Source organism: Sphaeramia orbicularis, chromosome 21, assembly GCF_902148855.1.
Source record: "Sphaeramia orbicularis chromosome 21, fSphaOr1.1, whole genome shotgun sequence".
In the NCBI taxonomy this organism is placed as follows: domain Eukaryota; kingdom Metazoa; phylum Chordata; class Actinopteri; order Kurtiformes; family Apogonidae; genus Sphaeramia; species Sphaeramia orbicularis.
Window position 1 is genome coordinate 1,040,695 of NC_043977.1, and position 22,678 is coordinate 1,063,372.

The 22,678-nt window shown below is 40.2% G+C and overlaps 1 protein-coding gene across 1 annotated transcript in view; it reads right to left on the reverse strand.

Annotated features, from left to right (window-relative positions):
- LOC115412785 (thrombospondin type-1 domain-containing protein 7B-like) overlaps positions 1–22,678 on the reverse strand; it is a 61,072-nt gene that overhangs the window by 16,506 nt on the left and 21,888 nt on the right. Inside the window, exon 7 of the mRNA XM_030125447.1 lies at positions 14,023–14,187. Within this exon, the coding sequence (XP_029981307.1) occupies positions 14,023–14,187 (165 nt within the window). The remainder of the gene's footprint in view (positions 1–14,022; positions 14,188–22,678) is intronic.

Sequence of the window (22,678 nt, forward strand, 5' to 3'; positions counted from 1 at the left end):
TAAGGAGTCAAATAAATACTGAAATAAAGAGTCAAAGAGTCAAATAAAGACTGAAATAAAGAGTCAAATAAAGAGTCAAATAAAGAGTCAAATAAGGAGTCAAATAAATACTGAAATAAAGAGTCAAATAAAGAGTCAAATAAAGACTGAAATAAAGAGTCAAATAAAGACTGAAATAAAAGAGTCAAATAAAGATTGAAATAAAGAGTCAAATAAAGACTGAACTAAAGAGTCAAATAAGGAGTCAAATAAATACTGAAATAAAGAGTCAAATAAAGACTGAAATAAAGAGTCAAATAAAGACTGAAATAAAGAGTCAAATAAAGAGTCAAATAAATACTGAAATAAAGAGTCAAATAAATACTGGAATAAAGAGTCAAATAAAGACTGAAATAAAGAGTCAAATAAAGACTGAAATAAAGAATCAAATAAATACTGGAATAAAGAGTCAAATAAAGACTGAAATAAAGAGTCAAATAAATACTGGAATAAAGAGTCAAATAAAGACTGAAATAAAGAGTCAAATAAAGATTGAAATAAAGAGTAAAAAAAAGACTGAACTAAAGAGTCAAATAAGGAGTCAAATAAATACTGAAATAAAGAGTCAAATAAAGACTGAAATAAAGAGTCAAATAAATACTGAAATAAAGAGTCAAATAAATACTGGAATAAAGAATCAAATAAATACTGGAATAAAGAGTCAAATAAAGACTGAAATAAAGAGTCAAATAAATACTGGAATAAAGAGTCAAATAAAGACTGAAATAAAGAGTCAAATAAAGACTGAAATAAAGAGTCAAATAAGGAGTCAAATAAATACTGGAATAAAGAGTCAAATAAATACTGAAATAGAGAGTCAAATAAATACTGAAATAAAGAGTCAAATAAAGACTGAAATAAAGAGTCAAATAAAGACTGAAATAAAGAGTCAAATAAGGAGTCAAATAAATACTGAAATAGAGAGTCAAATAAATACTGAAATAGAGAGTCAAATAAATACTGAAATAAAGAGTCAAATAAAGACTGAAATAAAGAGTCAAATAAGGAGTCAAATAAATACTGAAATAGAGAGTCAAATAAAGACTGAAATAAAGAGTCAAATAAGGAGTCAAATAAATACTGGAATAAAGAGTCAAATAAAGATTGAAATAAAGAGTCAAATAAGGAGTCAAATAAATACTGAAATAGAGAGTCAAATAAAGACTGAAATAAAGACTGAAATAAAGAGTCAATAAGGAGTCAAATAAATACTGAAATAGAGAGTCAAATAAAGACTGAAATAAAGAGTCAAATAAGGAGTCAAATAAATACTGAAATAGAGAGTCAAATAAAGACTGAAATAAAGAGTCAAATAAGGAGTCAAATAAATACTGGAATAAAGAGTCAAATAAAGACTGAAATAAAGAGTCAAATAAGGAGTCAAATAAATACTGAAATAAAGACTGAAATAAAGAGTCAAATAACGAGTCAAATAAATACTGAAAAAGAGAGTCAAATAAAGACTGAAATAAAGAATGAAATAAAGACTCAAATAAGGAGTCAAATAAATACTGAAATAGAGAGTCAAATAAAGACTGAAATAAAGAGGGGCGGAGCTGGGACATGTTTACGCTCTGGGACCTGTTCTCCAAAAAAATGGTTTCAGTCACTGACAATGCCGGTGTCATGTGACCAAAGGCCCAAACCAGAGTAAACTGTAGTGGACTGACATCATGTGGTTGTGGTGTGTATGGGGGGGCGTTATACTCTATATATGAGCAGCGTACTGTGGACACAAGAGGACAATGAGCTCATGGAACAGTGTCCATGAGTGGATCTGAGACATGTCCTACTGCTGATTGGAACAGGACAAATGAGGACATCTGACTGGCTCTGTGGACATAGACACGCCCATATTTACTGCCTCAGTACTGTGGACATAGACACGCCCATATTTACTGCCTCAGTACTGTGGACGTAGACACGCCCATATTTACTGCCTCAGTGCTGTGGACGCAGACACGCCCATATTTACTGCCTCAGTACTGTAGACGCAGACACGCCCATATTTACTGCCTCAGTACTGTGGACATAGACACGCCCATATTTACTGCCTCAGTGCTGTGGACGCAGACACGCCCATATTTACTGCCTCAGTACTGTGGACACAGACATGCCCATATTTACTGCCTCAGTACTGTGGACGTAGACACGCCCATATTTACTGCCTCAGTGCTGTGGACGCAGACACGCCCATATTTACTGCCTCAGTACTGTGGACACAGACATGCCCATATTTACTGCCTCAGTGCTGTGGACGCAGACACGCCCATATTTACTGCCTCAGTACTGTAGACGCAGACACGCCCATATTTACTGCCTCAGTACTGTGGACGCAGACACGCCCATATTTACTGCCTCAGTACTGTGGACGCAGACACGCCCATATTTACTGCCTCAGTACTGTGGACGTAGACATGACCTTATTTTATCCAAACTGATATCGTGTATTAGAGCAAAAATATTAAAAGACTGAATTTGACAAGAACATGATTTAAGAACCCAGATGTCAGTGTTATCAGCTGATTATCACTAACTGTTATACTGCAAAAGCTTACATTTAGGTCGAGTATCTGGGGCTGTTACAAAATATGGGTTCTGCAATATATCATGATTTTTCATTTCCCAACACTGTATCGATATTAAAAAGCACCGTGTGAATATTTTTAGGTATTTATTCAAATGCAGATATTGTGGAGGTTCATTTTAATTTGTCTTTATTGTTTAGATTTTATTTCTTCTTATTTCACACTCTTTTATTCAATAATGTTTGTTCCTTTGTTTGGATTGAACTCCAATCCTGTTCTGATGTTAGTTGTGAACTGATAGAATCTGAACATTTGAACAGGATCTGAAACTGGAATGTCTGGAAAACAGAATTTCAGTTTGAACACAGTTGGAACATTTGCTGATAGAACATTAGATCCTGTTGGGATCAAATACAAATGTGTTTAGGATTTGTGCAGATTTCTGCTGGAATTCAATTCTTCAAGGAAATAATCATTCTTAAAAAAGAAACAAACAAAAAATTGCCTTTTTAACAGTACCATGATAGATCGTACTGTGATCCTAGTTTTGTGATTTGTATCGTATGGTCAGATTCTTCCCATACTCACTCCTACTCATGTCCCAGACTAAAACCTGCACCAGCACACATGGAACAGTGAGAAGCCTTTCAGGCCATGAATTCAATGAAGTGCGTGTAAAGCCCAGCAGTATGGCAATTAAAAATTTACTCATTTCCTTTCTGATGTTATTCAAGTGAAAATGAACACCACGGCAGAGGCGTTAATCAGATGTCATCCAGCGGTCAGGTTCTTCTGCAGTCCACAGGATTTGCATGAGGTTCAGCTAATTTATGCCCAAAAAACAAACACTGTTGTTGAAGACACACTGGGATCATTCATGGAAAAGCTCAACTTCTGCGCTGCTGATGCATTTTAGTCGTTCAGAGGCTCCGTAGTTACCGTGGAAACACCGTCATCTTCTCCAACATTGCTTCTCCAGTCAAACCCATGCAGTTGGATCAGTGCCAGTGGACGGACACACTGGGTTTGTGTTCAGTTCAGGACAGACTGGACTGAAAAAGACACTGGGTATTCAGTTTTCTGCAACGTCCAAATGTGGTCATATCTGATGACCATGAAAAGAGGAAGAACTGTATTTGACGCCAATTATTGACATGGATTAATAGGATTAGAGGATCAACAGGAATGAAACAGTTTAGATCAGTCGATGCTTTGGACACTGGTGGGTATTTTGAGTCTTTAATGGTTCAATAGAATGTTTATTCCCTGTAAAATAAATAAATGCTGGGACACCTCATGTCTCTCCTCTGTTGACTCGTCCCATCCCCTGGCGCCTTCATCTGACAGACAGATGATAGGCAGATAAAATGCCATTTCTCGGCTCCGGCGTACGTCTGACACTTGAGCTGCAGCTTTTCATTTTGAGCCGTACTCATTTCACCGGCGTTCTGACCCTTGACAAAGAGGGGCCACCTTTTCTGGCTCCGCAGGTGGAATTTCCTGACCCTCGGACGCAGCCTTTACAAATTACATCCACGGCCGACCGCTGGTGTGAGGCGGCGGCGGCTCAGGAGCCTGATCTGAGCGTCCTGCCCAACTGTGCTCTTCAACAGCAAAGAGACGCTGGATCGATGGCAGTATCGCCCGGAGCACTTACTGCTACTCACATCCAAACCGCAAAAAACAATTTGGTGTGGGCATGCCCCCGTGGATATTAATAATTGAAAGGTTTCTTGGTCATAGCAGGTTTATTTCAGGGAAACAAGCTCCATCCAACACACTGTTGCTTAGATACACCTCCCTCTAGCTCAGGGCTGTCAAACATGCGGTCCGGGGGCCAAATGCGGCCCACCAAAGGTTCCAGTCCAGCCCCTGGGATGTTTTTGCAAAGTCAAAAATTCCACAGTCTTGAATTGAATTAAGCAAAAAAAAATAGTTTGAATTAAGGAAAAAATGGTAAATTAAGCAAAAAAAATCTTGAATTAAGCAAAAAAAAAAAATCTTAAATTTAGCAAAAAATCTGGAATTAAAGCTCTACCGTATGATGTGCCATTTTTACACTTTTCTTTTGTCATCTTCAAATGCTCCTAATAAGTGTGTGTCAAACTAAAATGGAAAAGAAATCCACCAGGTATTGAAACTCAAAAATGTTTAATTCTCATATATTTCTAATAAAAGTCTGACCAATCATTTTAGTCGGTCCGAATAAAATAATTGGCCGAACCTGGCTGAGCCTCCTGTCAATCATCCATTACGGCCGTCCAGCATCCAATTCATTATCTCCGTCTCACATCCCATATGTGTCCCTCTGAATCTGATGCTTCACTGTCGCTGCTTCTCCTGTCACTGACCACAGTCTACTGACCACTGACCACAGTCTGCTGTCACTGACCACAGTCTACTGACCACTGACCACAGTCTACTGACCACTGACCACTGACCACAGTCTACTGTCTAGGATGTGTATGGATAGAACTGACATGCACATGTGGAAGGGATTAAACAGATTTATGAACAGAAACAACAACTGAGGGGAACAAACAGGAGTCTGATGAATGAAGGATGGAGATAAAAGTCTGGAAGTCAGCTGTACTGGACTGAACAGGTCTGCATAAAGCTCAGCTTTTCTGACGGTGGGACTCATACAGGTACATGTACCTGGTGTCACACATGTAAGATGATGTAGGATGATAAATGTATGGACTATGAAACCTCAAATGTCCACGGAAAATTCGCGGAGGCCGCGCGTTCACAGTGCGCGCGCCCATCCCCTGGGCACTGCAGTGAAGACCCTGACCCAGTACTGCACAGACCAGGTCTACTGATGGAACAGGTCTACTGATGGACCAGGTCTACTGATGGAACAGGTCTACTGATGGACCAGGTCTACTGATGGAACAGGAGCCGCGGGCCCGCAGCAGGTGGATGATGCATCTGATTACTGAGGGAGGGGTCCGCGGACACACCAAAACGGACCGGACCTCCACCTCTGCTTCCTCCTCTGTTTTCATTGCGCATCAGATTAGAGGAGGAGAGAGGAGGAGGAGCCTCAGAGCTCAGGCAGAGGGAAGGGGGCGGGGCTTTGGAGAGAGGCGGGTTGTTCATGTTGAAACTTCTACTTAGTGCTGTGAGAAATGCCACATCGGTAGGTAGAGCTTTAAGCCAAAAAAAAATCTTGAATTAAGCAAAAAATCTTGAATTAACAACTTTAAATGTTTTTCTGTTTTAGTGCAAAAAAAATAAATTGTGAAACTCTTTCCATTTCCAAACTCTCCTGTACCAATAAAATGTGACTAACCTGAACAAATGTGTCCAACCTGAAATGTCTGTATTAAATTCAGTCCAGTTTGAACTCTTTTCTTCCTGTTCCTCAGTGTTTAGTGTCTTTGGAGATCTGATCCAGAATGCACATGGACTAATGAGAAGTGGAGGAAGAAGACTGAGAAAATTACACTGATTTTACTGAAGAAATGTCCGTTTTTTCAGGTTATTCACATCTTTTTGTTTGGATAGTTTATAAAAGTAAGTATTTTCATCATTTAATATTTTTTTTCACTCAAACGCAGACAAAAATTGTCAGTAGTCATTCTTTCTAGTTTATTCTGTTCTTCTTTTCCTGGTTGGGTCCACTGCAGATCAGATCAGACTGAATGTGGAACCTGAAAGAACAGGAGTTTAGAACCCTGGGCTAACTCCTTCAAGTCGTAGCATCACTACCATTCTATTCATCCTCCGCTGCTCGATTCATTCTCCCAGACGGCTGCAAAATATGATCGGCTGAGATAACATAAAATATGGGAGAGCACATAAAGCTTCTGTAGGCCAATTTAAATATGTAATTTTCTACCCAGCAAAGCTGAGGCTGTATCTCAGCTTGTTGGCTGTGAAGGCCTTTGGGGCCAGATCGAGTACAGTTTATTCTGGTGTTGTAACAAAACATAAAGAGTAAGTGCAAATTCAATAGAAGCAAGAAATCCCCCGTCACTCCAGGAGCCGGAGTGGACGACCCGCTCATAAAAACACTGCACTCCTTAGTAAGTCTTCATGGCTTCGTAGGCAGCGCGGCTCGCTCAAAGTGATTTTATATGGTTTCACACCGCCTGCTCCGGCTTTTTATGAACGCCATCAAAAATCAGCATGCAACAGAGACCGGTGCAAGGCGACAGACGCTGTGTTTCCCGCTCCTTGAAATATATTAATGACACTGTGTGTGAGAGGAGTGGGCTGGAGCGTACAGACCCACAGCACTGACCTGAACAGTCCACACTTCAGACGCTCCCCAGGAGGTTTTCATGCACATTTACTCACGGCGGGGATGAGGTCATGCTGCCCTTTTAGCACAGCGCTAACACACTGACTGTTAGGACACACACACACACACACACACACACACCGAGGTTATTATAGTTAATGAAAACTAATGAAATGATGAAAACTAGAATTGAAAAAACATTTCCGTTAAGTGAAATGAATAAAAACTAGAATTAAAAGAAAAAAAAAACATAACTAACTGAAACTGTATTGTGTGTTTACAAAACTAAGTAAAACGGATAAAAATTATGGATAAAATTCCCTTTGTTTTCGTCTTTGTCAACGTCGATTTGATACAAATTTGATTTATTTCGCTCGAGCAATTTTAGCTGCTGGCATCATATGATATTTAAGGGTCCGTCACTTGTGGTTTCCAGTCGTCTTCTGGTCCCCACTCTACCTGGAAACATGGAGACTAAAGCAGCAGAGTCCTGTCTGGGATTGATTTGAATAGGAGCACAGAGAAGAAGAGAAAAGAGACCACTGAACTACAACTGAACTACAACTGAACTACAACTAAACTACAACTGAACTACAACTAAACTACAACTGAACTACAACTAAACTACAACTGAACTACAACTAAACTACAACTGAACTACAACTGAACTACAACTGAACTACAACTGAACTACAACTGAACTACAACTAAACTACAACTAAACTACAACTGAACTACAACTGAACTACAACTGAACTACAACTGAACTACAACTGAACTAAAACTAAGCATTTAGAAAAAAATGAAAACTAATAAAAACTATCAAACCTGTTCTAAAAACAAATAAAAATTAAAGCTGCAAGCAGCATTGGGCGGGACCTCGCACCGGGCGATCCGCCTCCCACGCGATCCGCCCCCCCGCGTGATCCGCCTCCCCTGTGATCCGCCTCCCGTGACCCTCCACACCTCAGCTCCACTCACACCTCTCCGTCCCCATACCAGTTCCCATCCTTTAGTGTCTGTCCTCCTTACATCTGTACAGAACACCAGCGACCCTCTGCTGAAGCCACCATCACCTTTAAAATGAGACTCTTATTTTGGAAACCCTACTGTGTGTATGTGCATTTGTTTTGTATGTGAGAGAAAGAATCAGTTTGAAAAATGAATTGAAGTTGTATGAATAAGTGAGTATAAAAGTGATGATTTATCACATTTAAGGCTTTTATTTTGGAAAAACCCTATTGTGTGAGCATGTGTGTCTGTGAGAAAGAGTACTTTTGAATGAAGAAACATTGTGTTTATGTTTATGTTTATGTTTACGCATTTGGCAGACGCTTTTTTCCAAAGCGACTTACAGGGGAAAACCAATTAAATCACTCAATCAATCAAATTTTATTTATATAGCGCCAGATCACAAGAAAGTTATCTCTTGACATTTTATATATAGAGTTGGTCAAAACCAGACTCTAAGTCAATTTACAGAAACCCAACAGAATGTACAAGAAATTGTAAAAACAGTTGAGCGTTTGGTCATAAAAATAAAAAGAAGTTATGTAATAGACATTTTGTATTATTCTTAATTGGGGTTTTATTTTGAAAAAATGTACTCCGTGTACTTTTGAATGTGTGCAAAATATCCAATATCCACAATACAATGCAATAAAACCTGTTTTAAAAAAGAAAAAAAAAAAAAAAATTTTGGATTGCCTGGGACTTGAACTAGGGTCCTTCTGCTCCACAGTCAGCTACATGAACCACTGCACTACAGAGAGACATGTTAAAAATGCACCTGCAAGACTTTTATAGGGATTTTGCCATTGTGAAAAGTGAAACTAAACTTAGTCTTTAAAAAATCGCTATAATTCCATAACCGTAGGTCGTATCTGAAAAATTCTTTCACTTTTGGATTCTGCAGACTTGTGGGAATTTAATGAGGTATAATTTTTTTTTTAAAAGTGTGAAATGAATAAGCAGTAATTGCAGAAACGTAGAGTAACTTTCAAAGGCAGATTGCCAACTTCCTGTTGGAGTTAGCTCATTAGTGTCAGTGTATGATTTGTCGGCTCAATCAGACCAACATTTTGGCATTTGTTTCATGTTTCTGTGACATTCCTACTGGCCGCTAGGGCAGATTTTGTGAGTTTTTTAGTACATAGGTGGCGCTACAGAGTCCATTTTGGTACCCAAGGGGTTAATTTTGATATTGAATGAAAGTGTTCACCAGCCATGACATACATGGCAAATTTGGTGAGTTTTGGAGCATGTTAAGGGAGTCAAATGGCAGTCTAAAGAGGAAAAAGTATGAAAATAAACAAATTGTTATAAATCAATAACCGTAAATCCTATCTCAAAATTTTTTGCATGTGAACATTGTGGTGAGTCCCATGAACGCGTAGATATGTCACATGTGGGGAAAAACTGCAAAGTGAAAAATGACTTCCAAACATCGCAACTTTGCAGGCTTGTAAAAAAAAAACTAAGACAGTTAAGACTAAGCTACGAGACCACTTTTGTGCAGAGGGTTCACTCTATCTTTTGGTGCTATTTAGAAGTCAATAGGACAAACGGTGTCATCGGAGTTAGTTTTGAAAATTTTATTTTGAAAGGCATATTGCGAACTTCCTGTTTGAGTTAGGTCATCACTGTCAGCATATCATTTTTAGTGCTTCATCCAACAAATATTTTGGCACTGGTTCCATGTCTCTACGACATTCCTACTGGCCACTAGGGCAGTTACCGTTTTTTTTCACATAGGTGGCGCTAGAGAGCCCATTTTGGCACCTATGGGGTTTCTTTTTTCATTTTATCAAATTTTTCACCAGGCCTGACATGTGTGCCAAATTTGGTGAGTTTTGGAGCATGTTTAGGGGGTCAAAATCCAGTTTAAAGTGACGATAGTATAATAATAATAAAAAACGAACGAATAACAATAGGGCCTTGCTTGCAGGCAAGGCCTCTGACTGTGTGAGAGGGCCTTACCTTTCGGCTCGGTCCCTAATGAAGTGAATTAGAGAAAAAAAAATCCAAACTAAATAAAACTAGACTATAATGAAAAATCCAAAACTATTAGAACCTTGAGACACACACACACACACACACATATATGACATGCGTTCACCTGTGCAGAAACACTTGGACATTCAGGCGTCATTCCACAGGAGGCAGTTTCTCCACAGGTGTGCTCTCTCTCTCTTTTCTCTCTCTCTCTCTCTACACTTCCTCTCTCTTTTTTCTCTCTCTTTCTCTGTCTCTCTCTCTCTCTTTTCTCTTCTCTCTCTCTCCTTCAGAGCACTCTTTCCTCCAGTCAGCCACTTCAACAAACAATTACTAGCGCTGAAACCTTCATCGCCTCTCTCTCTCTCTCTCTCTCTCTCTCTCTCTCTCTCTCTCTCCTCTGACAGCTGTGTCGTCTTGCTTTGTCGCTCTCCCTCCAGCCTCTCTGCCTCACTCTTTCAGTTTCTGTCTTTTCAAAGCACTACAAAAAGCTAAATTGAAAACATGTACATGTGTAATGGCTGGCAGGTTAGTGTAGCCTGAAAGCAGAGCAGCTCCACAACAGCTGTAAACAGCTAAATGTACATATGGTGTTCCAGAATAATTCTGTGGATGATATCTGTATTCTATCCATCAGTCACACATGATTCCACCGGTCTACAAGTCAAATAGTTCCAGAACAACAGGAGTTAAAGAACCTGGAGCTGAAAGGACTGAAGTCACACAAAGGTCTGTTCAGAATATTCACAGGGTGACTAAACAAACACATGTTTATATGTTCAGTCAAAAGTGTCCATAAATGTGACTTCAGTACTTTGAACACCAGCGTCTTCAGTTCAACTTGACCTAATGTGAGAAAATCTGTGAATTAATGATAGAATGGGTTTAAGTCCAGATGAATATTAGTGTCAGATCGACTTCACTGTCTGTACATGACAACACAAATTAAACTGGACTAAATTAAATTGGACTGGAGCGGTTCTATCAGTGGAACATCTACACATCTGCTGGATGGATGGACTCAAACCAACATATAACATACTCTGCTGGGATGAATCAGTCAAGAAAATAACAGATACAGATTTAAAGAATTACTGAAAGAGCATTTATTTGCTAAACAATGCTGGGTGTCTGCTACTGTTTAGCTGATTGACATTACATTGATATATAACTGAAATACATCTGAGTATTTACAAAGTATGAGAAACACTACTGTTTGGAGGTACTGATAACTGAACTGAGTTCTGCATAAGATAGATGCTGGTTTTGTTCTGGAATTGTAATGAATGGTTTGTAGTTGTTTGTGTTGTTTTGTTTTGTGTGTGTGTGTGTGTGTGTGTGTGTGTGTTTGGTCATTTGTGTATTGCAGTATAAAGACAACTGTGTTGGGTGTGGACTCCAGGAAGAGTAGTGATGGACTAAGCTAAAACTAACGGAGGTACAAAGAAATGAGAAAAAAAAAAGCTAGAAAAGCACTCAGAGAGCGCAGACCTCTGCCAATGCAGATCAGCCCCCCCACCCACCCCCCCATCACCACCAAAATTTAATCATTTGTTCCTTGTGCCAGTATCAACATTTCCTGAAAATTTCATCCAAATTCGTCCATAACTTTTTGAGTTATCTTGCACACAGACAGACAGACCAACGCTGGCAAAAACCCTCCTTGGTGGAGGTAATTTTACACACATATACATATATATATATATATATATATATATATATATACACTTTTTTTTTTAACATATGTGTGGAAGAACACACCATCATATACCTGGAAAACATCAGCAAACCAATGCTTTGGTCATGAGTTTAACAATTAATCTGATTAAAATATGGCACATTTAACAGATTTAATCTCTGAAACATATTTTCTTAAAAAACCCAAACAACTGTAGCACAGTGTGATTTGTTCTTTGTGTGCTTGTTCATTTTCCACCTGTATCATATCCATCAGTCGTCCATAATCCTCCACAGACCAGTGGTCCAGCTCTACTTTAACATCACCTGGAAAAGGGTCTGCATCGGTCAGCTGGTCCAACTTTACTACAAAACTATTGGTTTTCACCACATCCTCCTGAGTCCAACCAGTGCATGTGTGTCCTCTGCAGGACACAGGAGATTCACAGCTTCACTACAAAACAAAACAAACACTGTCCGCTGCAAAAGAACATTCCACTAAAAAAGAAAGAAACCATAAAAAATGTATCTGAAAAACTATTGCATCGTGTTGTTTCCAATCAGGACACACAGTTTAAGTAAAAAAGCCCAAACTTGGACTTTCCTGGTTCTCAGGGGGATATTTATTACCCTGTCCGTCCATCAGGTTTACTCAGTTTATTCAATACTGTTTCAACAGTCTGGAACTGGGCCCATCACTGTGAAATATGTACGATGGGTTCTATACCGACCAATCACAAGTCTGAGGGGCGGGTGTTTGACCATGCGTCACATGCACCCACTTCTTTTTGTTGTGAGTCAAAGTCAGTTCCAGGTCCAAAAACCTCTGCAGCTGCTGTCGGATTCAAACATAAGGTTGAATTCCAGATTACACCTGTATTCTAAAGTATCTCTGATAAAAGTATCACATCCACCTTATCTGTGATTGGTTTACTCTGAACCGGTTAGTCCCGCCTTCATCATGGCCAAAACAAACCGAGTAAAAAACAGCTTCTGTCCTGTAAGACGTACTGTATGTTAAATGGAAGATGAATGTGTGACTTTGACTGGCTCGAAGATGTCGGATGAACTGTATCTTACAGTTTTATTTTAGAGGTACTGAACAGTCAGGTTTGGTTCGTGTGTGTGTGTGTATGTGTGTGTGTAGGTGTGTGTGTGTGTGTGTGTGTGGTTTAGATGAACTCACACCTGTCTGTGTTGAACTTGGAGAAAAGGTCAGATTCTACGTAAAAGATCTAATTTTACAGCTTTAGACAGTAGCTGTGCTAAAGAGAGTCGAGCAGAAAACCCAGATTATGAACCTGGGGTTTTGTGCTCCGGACATGCCAGCCTAACGGTGCAGGTGTTCAGGAAGACGCGCTTTCTGAAACTCTGTGGTTCAGCTATGCAGTTGGTTTGATTGACAGGTGTCCAGGGCGCTTGTTAAACTCAAACGGACCTTCATCATGTGTTCTTCTTAGAATTAGCTGATGGAGTGACTGACATGTTCTGCCCAGTAACTATTATTAACCAATAATAAGCAGACGACGATTGATGTCATTGAATAATGGGAGTGTCTAGAGTCACTAAAGACTATAAAAGTAATAAAGGAAACTCTTTTTTTGGGCTTTTTCTTTTTCTCTCTGTGACAAATAGTGTGTTTGATGCGAGATTCTTTTTGTAACATTTTCTATTTTGGCCTGAAGCAATGAATCCAGCTTCCTTTTAACTTTTTAAAACCTCAAACCTTCTTTTTGGTGAGTTCTTCATTTCTCCTGGTTTGGTCCGTCCATCCCAAACAGAACTGGTGAGTTCATTTAAATTAACCCCCCCCCCCCCAGTAAGCACCTTAAATGCAGTAGTCCAGAGCCAACATTGGTCTGAAAATCTGTAGAACACGCAGCTTTTTGTCCAAGACAACTGGAGATTTTTGGTACCGAGGTGGTTTAAAGGTAAAGAAACTGGGGCAGTCGTTCATTAACCGAAATAAATTGTGGCTTTTGAGATTTACTGCTTGCTGCGTGTTTACAATCCCAAAGCCATCATGACACTGAATGAAAATATGAATTGACTTTATTCATTACATACAGAGTTGATTTATTTCTATTTATTCACCATCACACACTTGCACCGTCACTTCACTCTAATTGTTTATTGTTACTGTTATCGGTTTATGTGGTCGCATTTTAAGGTTAGCTTTTAATCTCATTGTACTGCTGTGCAATGACAAATAAATTCTGATTCATATTTGGATTCAAGCTGCACCATTCCAGACAGACTTCTCACTGAGACAGACAGATGGACAGACCAGACATTTGGGGTCTGAAGAAGTGAATCTAAACCTTATTCCAGTCAGGTTCCTTTAACACATGTGAATGTTCTGTCACTTCTCACAGAGCAGAATGTGTGAAGGCCTGTTTCTGTTCTGCTCTTTTGGTGCCATTTTCCACCATCGTGCAGACATTTATCCACATCACACAGCTCCTGTATTTTAATTTCACCTTTTGTACTTCAAAATCAGTCCAAAAAATGGTGCGTTTGGAGCTGGCGTACCTTTCTTCCCCTGCGGTTCTTTGCAGTTTTCGTGCACACATGGGCCCCAGTGTGACCACGCAGACAGCAGACAGTGATGCCGGCAGGGGACGGAGCAGCCGCGGACGGACGACGGAGGCGGTTCAGCGGCGGCGGCGCACAGTCTGGCATCCACAGGTCTGGAAACTGAACAAACGCAAGGACAGAACACAGGCAAGGATCAGCACGGCTTCTGTCAAGATGAAACACACACAGTGGAGAGAGAGTGTGTGTGTGTGTGCGTGCGTGTGTGTGTGTGTGTGTGTGTGTGTGATAGATTGTCTTGTCATAACATGTTTGGAAATATCTGCTATTGTTGATAGTAAAGACACTGAGAATCTGCCACAGATTCAAACAGTCTACACTGAAAACAGGCACATGTGACTCAGATAAATGGACTTGAATTTGGAATATTCATCTGGAAACAGTCGACATCATTATCCATCTGTTTTCAACACTTTTACACTGATCTGAGGTGTTGTCTGATCCAGTCACTACAGGTGTGTGTCTTACTTTTTCAACAAAACTGTCATTTGATGTGGTTTCTATCCACTGGAACTTGAAATGGAAGTAAATCACGGCACAGATGAAAATGAACACAACTATTTCTACTTATTCACCCTTTCATGCATGACGTCCACATGTGTGAACACATACGTATGTCCCAAAAACAATTACAATCAGACTTTCCGCATTAATAACTTTCAAAATAATTAATCAATCTAAATGTTATTTCAGGGTATGAAACTAACTTGTTACCTCCATTTTGTAGAAAACTCTGTTTAATTTGGTTCAGTGGCCACAGACAAATGTGGACCTGTGTAAAACATGTCATGGGTTCGTTTCTTCCCAGTTTGGCACTTGGATGCTCTTAACATCCATATGAATGAAAATATTTTGCTCACAACCGACAGGACAACGAACACATGAATTCAAATTGTGTGCATAACATTATATCAGTGGTGTGTACTCTGTGAGGTTTGTTTGTTGACAGATGTATTGATCTGTCAATTCCCATTTTGCATTTGTTCCCTAAGAAGCTAACATCTGTTAACAAGCATTTCACTGTGATTCTTACCGATCCAGTTCTCAAACTGTAAATTCAGTTTGTTCAGTCAGCACTAGCTCCTGCTCAGAGTTAAGGTACACTGAAACAAACCACCGTCTGGACAGGGTAAGGGAGGAGTTCAGACAAAGGAAACACGTCTCCTCACAAAACTTGGAGGGAAAAGACTTCTGACATGTAGGGATGCACCCATACCACTGTTTTCCAGACCGAGTACGAGTACTTCCATTTGAGTACTTGCCGATACCAAGTACCGATCCTAGTCCTTAGTAATCCCATTCCAGTTGTTCGTTCCTTTTGTAAATGTGCTTTACTGTCGTTGTCATTAGTCTGACTGGAACAAAGTGCTGCTACTGACATTTAATGTGTTGGAATGAGCGTTTGTCAGTTAATCCACCAGGGGGCGCCGCTCTGAATTAACCATACTGGACAAATACCACGAAGAAGAGGAACGTTTAATGAAGAAGAAGAAGGTCAGTAATACCAAACCTGTAGACGACAGAGGAACACTACTGTGATACTAATGTTAGTGTTTTCTCTGTAAGGTTTAAAAGTTTAGCTTCAGCAGGAAGAGAAAACACAGATGAGTGACAGGTTTGGTTTTCACTTCCACTGGCGGCGGTCCGCACCGCTCCGTACTCCTGCTGGTATTCTGTGTCTGGGTACTCATCCTCCATCAGGTGGAAAACAGATGAATGTAGTCAGATTACAGACAGAAGGCTGCGTCTGTATCTGTGTGTGTCTGAACGCTACTGTCAGTCAGCCTTACTGTGATCAGACTCATTTCTTTGGTTCCATCTCCACACTCTTCACACTCACACACATTATTCCTCCTCCTCGTACCTGCTGCACTGAACTGGGAATGGCACACGAACAGAAGTGGGATCAGTGCATTTGTATCAGATTACTTTTATAAGTACGAATACAAGTACACACACTGAGTATCGGAGCCGATGCCTGATACTCATATCAGAATCGGTGCATCCATACTGACATGTTTTACTCAGATCCACATTTCTGTGACCACAGGAGCAAATTAAATGGGGTTTTCTGCAAGATGGAGATAATAAGTTATAGTTTCATACCCTGAAATAACATTTAGATCAATTCACTATTTTTAAAGTTATCATTGCAATAAGTCTGATTGTAATTTTTTTTGGGACATACAGTAGTTGAACTGACGTTCAAAGGGTTCTAAAGGTACTATAGTCCAAACCACATGGGTCCAGTCTGTACAGACCCTCAGACAGACAATGAACTACAGGATCATCTGAGTTGGAGAATATGGACTGATCTGGGATCTGCTACAGTGGACCTCCTCAGACCCACACATGGGTTTACTATTCACGACTGGACAAGAGGTTCACAGATTTAGACAAAAAAAACCAAAAACTGTCCACTGCAAAAAGACATTCCATAAAAATGGTTAAAAATGCATCTGAAAAACTGTTGCATCATCATGTTTCCAATATCATCAATTACTGAATTAAAAAAAAACCCAAACTGGTCCTTTCCTGGGTCTGAGGAGATTCAATATCTTCTGAATAAAACCACATTTTTTAAAACATTCAAAATGCATTTCAACTTTAGCCCAATTTTGAGAAATAAAATCAATCTAAAAAAAAATCTAGATACTTCTTTTTTTTACATAATTCATGGATGAAAGGGTTAAAGAACATAAACTAGAAACGCACTCGGAAAGCACAGACCTCTGCCAAGGCAGATCAGTGCCCCCCCACCCCCCCCATCACCACCAAAATGTAATCATTTGTTCCTTGTGCCAGTATCAACATTTCCTGAAAATTTCATCCAAATCTGTCCATAACTTTTGGAGTTATCTGCACACAGACAGACAGACAAACCAGTGGTGGTAAAAACAGAACCTCCTTGGCAGAGGTAACTGGAACCAAAGGTCTGGGTCTAACACAAGCCTCCATAAAATAAAGGTCTGGAACCTTCTTCAGACAATGTAAATAAAGGCCTGGACACTATTTTAGAAACACCAGATTTGGTTATTGTGTGAAGACGCACAATATGTGTTCTACTGTGGAAAAAATGAATCAATAAATACATACATACATACATACACATATATATATATATATATATACATACATGCATAAATGCTAAACTTAATAGCACCAGAGGAAAAGTTCATCTTCTTGTTCACTGAACAGGAAGTGAACAGGGAGTGAACAGGAAGTCAACAGGAAGTCAACAAGAAGTGAACAGGAAGTCAACAGGGAGTGAACAGGAAGTCAACAGGGAGTGAACAGAAAGTCAACAGAAAGTGAACGGGAAGTCAACAGAGAGTGAACAGGAAGTGAAAAGGAAGTCAACAGAAAGTGAACGGGAAGTCAATAGGAGGTCAACAGGAAGTCAACAAGAAGTGAACAGGAAGTCAACAGGGAGTGAACAGAAAGTCAACAGGAAGTGAACGGGAAGTCAACAGGAAGTCAACAGAGAGTGAACAGAAAGTCAACAGGAAGTGAACGGGAAGTCAACAGGAAGTCAACAGAGAGTGAACAGAAAGTCAACAGGAAGTGAACGGGAAGTCAAGAGGAAGTCAACAGAGAGTGAACAGGAAGTCAATAGGAAGTCAACAGGAAGTCAACAAGAAGTGAACAGGGAGTGAACAGAGAGTGAACAAGAAGTGAACAAAGAGTGAACAGGAAGTCAAAAGGAAGTCAACAGACAGTGAACAGGAAGTCACCAGACAGTGAACAGGAAGTCAACAGGAAGTCAACAGGGACTGAACAGGAAGTGAACAGGAAGTGAACAGGAAGTCAACAGAGAGTGAACAGGAAGTCATCAGGAAGTGAAGAGGAAGTAAACAGGGAGTGAACAGGAAGTCAACAGGGAGTGAACAGGAAGTGAACAGAGAGTGAATAGGAAGTCAACAGGAAGTCAACAGGAAGTCAACAGGGAGTGACCAGGAAGTCAACAGGAAGTGAACAGGAAGTCAAAAGGAACTGAACAGAGAGTGAACAGGAAGTCAACAGGAAGTCAACAGGGAGTGAACAGGAAGTCAACAGAGTGAACAGGAAGTGAACAGGAAGTGATCAAAGAGTGAATAAGAAGTGAACAGGAAGTCAACAGAGACTGAACAGGAAGTGAACAGAGAGTGAACAGGAAGTCAACATACAGTGACCAGGAAGTCAACAGGAAGTCAACAGGAGGTCAAAAGGAACTGAACAGAGAGTGAACACGAAGTCAACAGGGAGTGAACAGGAAGTCAACAGGAAGTCAACAGAGAGTGAACAGGAAGTCAACAGAGTGAACAGGAAGTGAACAGGAAGTGATCAAAGAGTGAATAGGAAGTGAACAGGAAGTCAACAGAGACTGAACAGGAAGTGAACAGAGAGTGAACAGGAAGTCAACATACAGTGAACAGGAAGTCAACATACAGTGAACAGGAAGTCAACAGGAAGTCAACGGAGAGTGAACAGGAAGTCAACAGGAAGTGAACAGGGAGTGAACAGGAAGTCAACAGGAACTGAACAGGAACTGAACAGACAGTCAACAGGAAGTGAACAGGGAGTGAACAGGAAGTGAACAGGGAGTGAACAGGAAGTGAGCGAGGCTGTGTTCAGTGTCAGCGGTTCAGCTCTGAGCACCGCTGACATCATCAGATATCCCAGAATGCTCAGCCTCCTGTAATGGACTCTGACACTAGTCTGAGACACAATGAGAGGGGCTTAGGCTGCCCTGGACACAGGGCTTTATTCGATCTAATATTCCATTTGGATGCACCTCTGCACATCATCGAGCCGCAAATTTCCATTTAAATGAGAGTCCAAAAAGAAGCCGACTAAATGTCCGGTGTGCATTCCCTCCTCCTACCACCGGCAGTTTACAGGGGGTGGAGCTCCTGTGTAAAATCTGATGCTTGCTTAAACACATTGATTAAGTGCACAGTCCATCAGTGTCCTTGGAAACAGAGGAGCATCCCCAGTGTTTGACAAACTCTTCTCCATATTCACAGAGCACACAGCTGTTCGACATCAGTATGTGTTCACTAACGCTAACAGCTGAGTGGCTAACATCAAAAAGACATTACACTTAATGTACTGATGTTTAGTCCATGTGTTAATGGGCTGAAACAGACGCCTTTGTCGCTAATATATTTATAGTCCAAAGAAACTTCTACCATATTCTATCATATCTGGTATTAATATCTGACAGGATCATTTGTAAATGGGTATTATTATATTAGTGTATATAGGAAAAAGGATGTGGGATATTATTATTATTATTATTATTATTATTATAGTGTATATAGGAAAAAGGATGTGTGATATAATTTCATTATTATTATTATTATTATTATTATTATTATTATTATTATTATTATTATTATTATTATAGTGTATATAGGAAAAAGGATGTGTGATATAATTTCATTATTATTATTATTATTATTATTATCATTATTATTATTATATTGATCTTCATATAAAATAATAACTGCTTTATAGAGATCATTAGGATTACAGATTGTTGGTAGGAGTATATATGTTTTTACTTCTTCCTACTCCTTTTCGAGTATGTTTAATTTCATTTAATTTCATTTATTTATTTTTCTTTTGTTTACTCATCAACTTTTTATGTACCAATACTGCTATTTTGTGGGCTGATTTTTGTTTTGATTTCACTGTCTACATGTTTGAAATAAAGATTTCACTCAATCAATCGTTTATCCAACATGAGGTTCCTCTGTGTGTATGTTGGGGGTTTTTTGTATCACATTATCTTGTAAATAGTTCTGCTCATTACTTTGGTAGAATCTGATTTGCAAGATGGAACTTATAGCTGTTAAAGTAAAAATTACCCAGAGCACTTAATTAAAATGATAAATGAAATGCTTGTTGTGCATATGCTAATTGTTTGTAGTTTTTTTTTCCTTACTGTGCTTTATTTTATCAGAGTAAACCTTGAGTTTGAGAATAGTCTGTACATTTGAGTGGAGTCGTTCTGAGTTCATGCAGACTTAGTTACCTTGGTGATGCTGATACGGTGCTGATACCACTGTTTTCAGCTCCAATTAATTAGGTTTTTACCTTGGAGCCATTGGGAGAAAAAATGCAAATGTGGTGACAGTGGATTATAAACACAGCTGACAACACAAAGTTTGGGAATTTTCTCCATTCATACGTATCTTTGGTGTCACTGTTGTAATTAGATATAACTGTGATTTAACTGATGATGACCAGTAGAACGGTACATCCAACATCCAGCAGGTGACAGCGAGCGCTTTCAGAGCTGGACCCACATTTGAACCACATTTCACCTGTTTCACACACATGACAGCTGCACATAGAGCAGACATAAACATGTTCATGGTACATTTCAATGTTTATTGGAAGCTTGTGTCAGCTGGATGGTGAAAAATTCAAAACACTTGTGTGCATAGTTAAGTTGAGCTCCTTCATGTGGACTCAGAGCAGATGGAAAGGAGGCTCTGGAGGGAGAAGAAAAGCAGAAGATGACCTCAACCCAGTGTGCACACCTGCAGACTGGACGGTGGATTCCTGATCAGTGCAAGATCTAAGACACAATGAAAGCACCAGTTCCAGCAGTGGCTCCAACGTTTTTACTCCTGACCCCGTTTTAAACATCACAAGTTTCTGTCGACCCCAGACATTCAAAACTAGACTTTTTAGCCTTTTTTCCAAAATTAATTTGTTTTTGAGAAGAGAAAAGGTTCTGCCTCGGCCAAATCCAAAGCTCACCATGAACAGACTGGACCGAAGCTGAAGAAAAAACATCAGATTTGACACAAAAGGGAGAAGGAGCCCAACCACTGCCAGACGGTCCTGGTGGAGGGGCGGACCACAGAGCCCAGTTAGACCAGTACAGAGGTGTGAGTCCAGTACAGGGGTGTGAGTCCAGTTAGTCCAGTACAGGGGTGTGAGTCCAGTTAGACCAGTACAGGGGTGTGAGTCCAGTTAGACCAGTACAGGGGTGTGAGTCCAGTTAGTCCAGTACAGGGGTGTGAGTCCAGTTAGACCAGTACAGGGGTGTGAGTCCAGTTAGTCCAGTACAGGGGTGTGAGTCCAGTTAGACCAGTACAGGGGTGTGAGTCCAGTTAGACCAGTACAGGGGTGTGAGTCCAGTTAGTCCAGTACAGGGGTGTGAGTCCAGTTAGACCAGTACAGGGGTGTGAGTCCAGTTAGTCCAGTACAGGGGTGTGAGTCCAGTTAGTCCAGTACAGGGGTGTGAGTCCAGTTAGACCAGTACAGGGGTGTGAGTCCAGTTAGTCCAGTACAGGGGTGTGAGTCCAGTTAGACCAGTACAGGGGTGTGAGTCCAGTTAGTCCAGTACAGGGGTGTGAGTCCAGTTAGACCAGTACAGGGGTGTGAGTCCAGTTAGTCCAGTACAGGGGTGTGAGTCCAGTTAGACCAGTACAGGGGTGTGAGTCCAGTTAGACCAGTACAGGGGTGTGAGTCCAGTTAGTCCAGTACAGGGGTGTGGAGACGCCATGTGGGTTTCAGATCCTCCTCAGACCCAGGAGGTAAAGGTTTGGGTTTTTTCCATTCAATACGTGTCCTGATCATGATGCAACAGTTTTCCACATACTTTTTTTTTTTTTTTTAAAGGGATGTGGTCTGTGCAGGTTCTCATTTACCCTGGTCATCACTGGTCTTGGTGGTTCTTCTTGGTTCAACTTCTGAAGAACTGAAGAAGACTGTTGGATGAGAGATGAAACCTTTTCACAGCAGCTCAACCCGTCCAGTTTAAGCAGCGTCCTCTGCAGCGGACAGTGCTTTGTTTTGAAACTCTTGTCCATTAAAGAGGACCAGCTGCGTTGCTGGGTCTCAGGAGGACCAACACCAGGTCCAGGAGGTTCTGGACTTCTGGACACCTCAGAGTTTGACCAGGAAAACTGGCTTTGGCGTCTTACTTTGACCTGGGACTTTTTGAAAAACAGTGTGTTGATCTGAGAATACATTTTTAAAATATGGGGCATTCTGGTATTTTAAGAGAAACCCACAACAGTAATCTCTGAGTAACCCCCCCCCCCCCCCTTTTTTTTTTCTTTTTTTTAAATAAACAAATATTAATGTATCTTTTTTTTTATTATTTCTTTTCTTTTCCCTTGTTTTTTGTTCTATTGTCTTGTTTTTTGTTTGTTCTTTTATACTGCGCTTATTTCTGCTGTTTAAACATGGCTGTTAATATTTTTGTTATAATTTTCATTTCATTTTTTCATACATTTCTTCAGTGGTTGTTCGTATGTGTTCTTGTTTGGGTAGGGGTTATGTGTTGGGTCATGGGTGGTGAATTCATGTATAGTGGATGTTTTTATTCCTGTTCTGTTCTTAATAAAAAACACCTTGGAAAGAAAAAAAATGACCATGTGTTGTTTTGAACAGTGTCCCATTCTGAGCTCTAGCGAACACTGAAGCTGCTCAGACAGGAAACAGCAGGTAAGTCACAGTTTAATGGAGGTCTTATTTAGGACAGGAAGTCAGTGGGACTCTTTGGTAAGTGAGTGTAAAAACCAGAAAAAGACCGTTTACAGCAGGGGTCTAAAACATGTGGCCCGGGGGCCAAATGAGGCCCGCCAAA